The 1,054-nt window shown below is 50.0% G+C and overlaps 1 protein-coding gene across 1 annotated transcript in view; it reads right to left on the bottom strand.

Annotated features, from left to right (window-relative positions):
* Positions 1-612: 612 nt before the first annotated feature.
* Positions 613-1,054, bottom strand: part of LOC110300160 (ankyrin-1) — a 153,532-nt gene continuing 153,090 nt past the window's right edge. Inside the window, exon 32 of the mRNA XM_029480690.1 lies at positions 613-857. Coding sequence (XP_029336550.1) covers positions 691-857 — 167 coding nt within the window. The 3' untranslated portion in view covers positions 613-690. The remainder of the gene's footprint in view (positions 858-1,054) is intronic.

Here is a 1,054-nt window from a genome sequence, read left to right as displayed (position 1 = left end):
GTTTGTTTTATTTTGTTTGTTTGCTTGTTTTGTTGTTTTTGATGCTGGGCATGAAGTCCATGGCCCTGTGCATGCTAGACAAGTGTTCTGGCTCTGCTGAGCACAAACCAGATGTTCTATGGCAGATGTGAAGCAAAGGTAGGGTGTGTGTGTGTGTGTGTGTGTGTGTGCGTGCGTGCGCGTGCGTGTGTTAGCTATAAGAGCAACAAGAAAGCAAGGTAAAAGGCTGTCCTTTTGAAGTCTTGGTCTAAGATATAAGATGCAGTTGGAAGCATCCAGCTCTGGTACAGGGCAGGCTTTTGAGGAGATGCTGCAAAGAGAGTGAGACAAGTCTTTCCCCAGGCAGGATCAGGGTGCTTCTAAGAGATTGAGAGTGGAAGCAGACTAGGCACGCCCACCNCTCTGTTCTGACACCACACAGCACTCATTCAATAGGAGTGCTTTGAAAACAATAGTCTCACATCCTATAGCATATTCTTCTCAGAATATTCTTCACTGGGCAATTTTCACCTCACTGAGAACAAAGGGGAATGTTGAGGGCTAGAGCTACGGGTAATGCTCTCTGGTAGGATTGCCTAGGGGACCTCAAGACAGTGAGAGGTGAGAGGAGAGACAGAGAGAAAGCCCAAGGTCAGCCAAGGNCGGCAGCAGCGGGAATGACATCTGAAAGGACCCTGGTGAGGCGCAGGTCTATCTAGCAAGAGAGTTGGCTGGGTGGTACTGACTCTTTGCATTTTCGCCTTCACGGTCCACCCAGAGGGTCAGCAAGGCTGTACTCTGGTCCAACAAGGAGTTAGGGTTTTCTACACGGATCCGGTTGATGTCCTCCACGCTGAACTGCAGCTCCCGGGCCAGCTCTGTAGGCAAAGAACCAAGAGCCAGTATGAGTGCTGAGTTTATAATGGCCGCCATTAAGTCCGGGGTTCTTTCCCACCAGGAAAGATTTGGTGCTGAGTAAGTATCCACCTCCCTGTCCTCCCTGTGATGGAGACAGGGAGGCAGAACCAGGGACTGGATGAATAAACACAGCCAGGCTCTTTCTTCTCTCATGACC

The sequence above is a fragment of the Mus caroli genome, chromosome 8 (genome assembly GCF_900094665.2).
Source record: "Mus caroli chromosome 8, CAROLI_EIJ_v1.1, whole genome shotgun sequence".
Taxonomy (NCBI): domain Eukaryota; kingdom Metazoa; phylum Chordata; class Mammalia; order Rodentia; family Muridae; genus Mus; species Mus caroli.
This window is presented reverse-complemented; position numbering and strand designations above follow the sequence as displayed.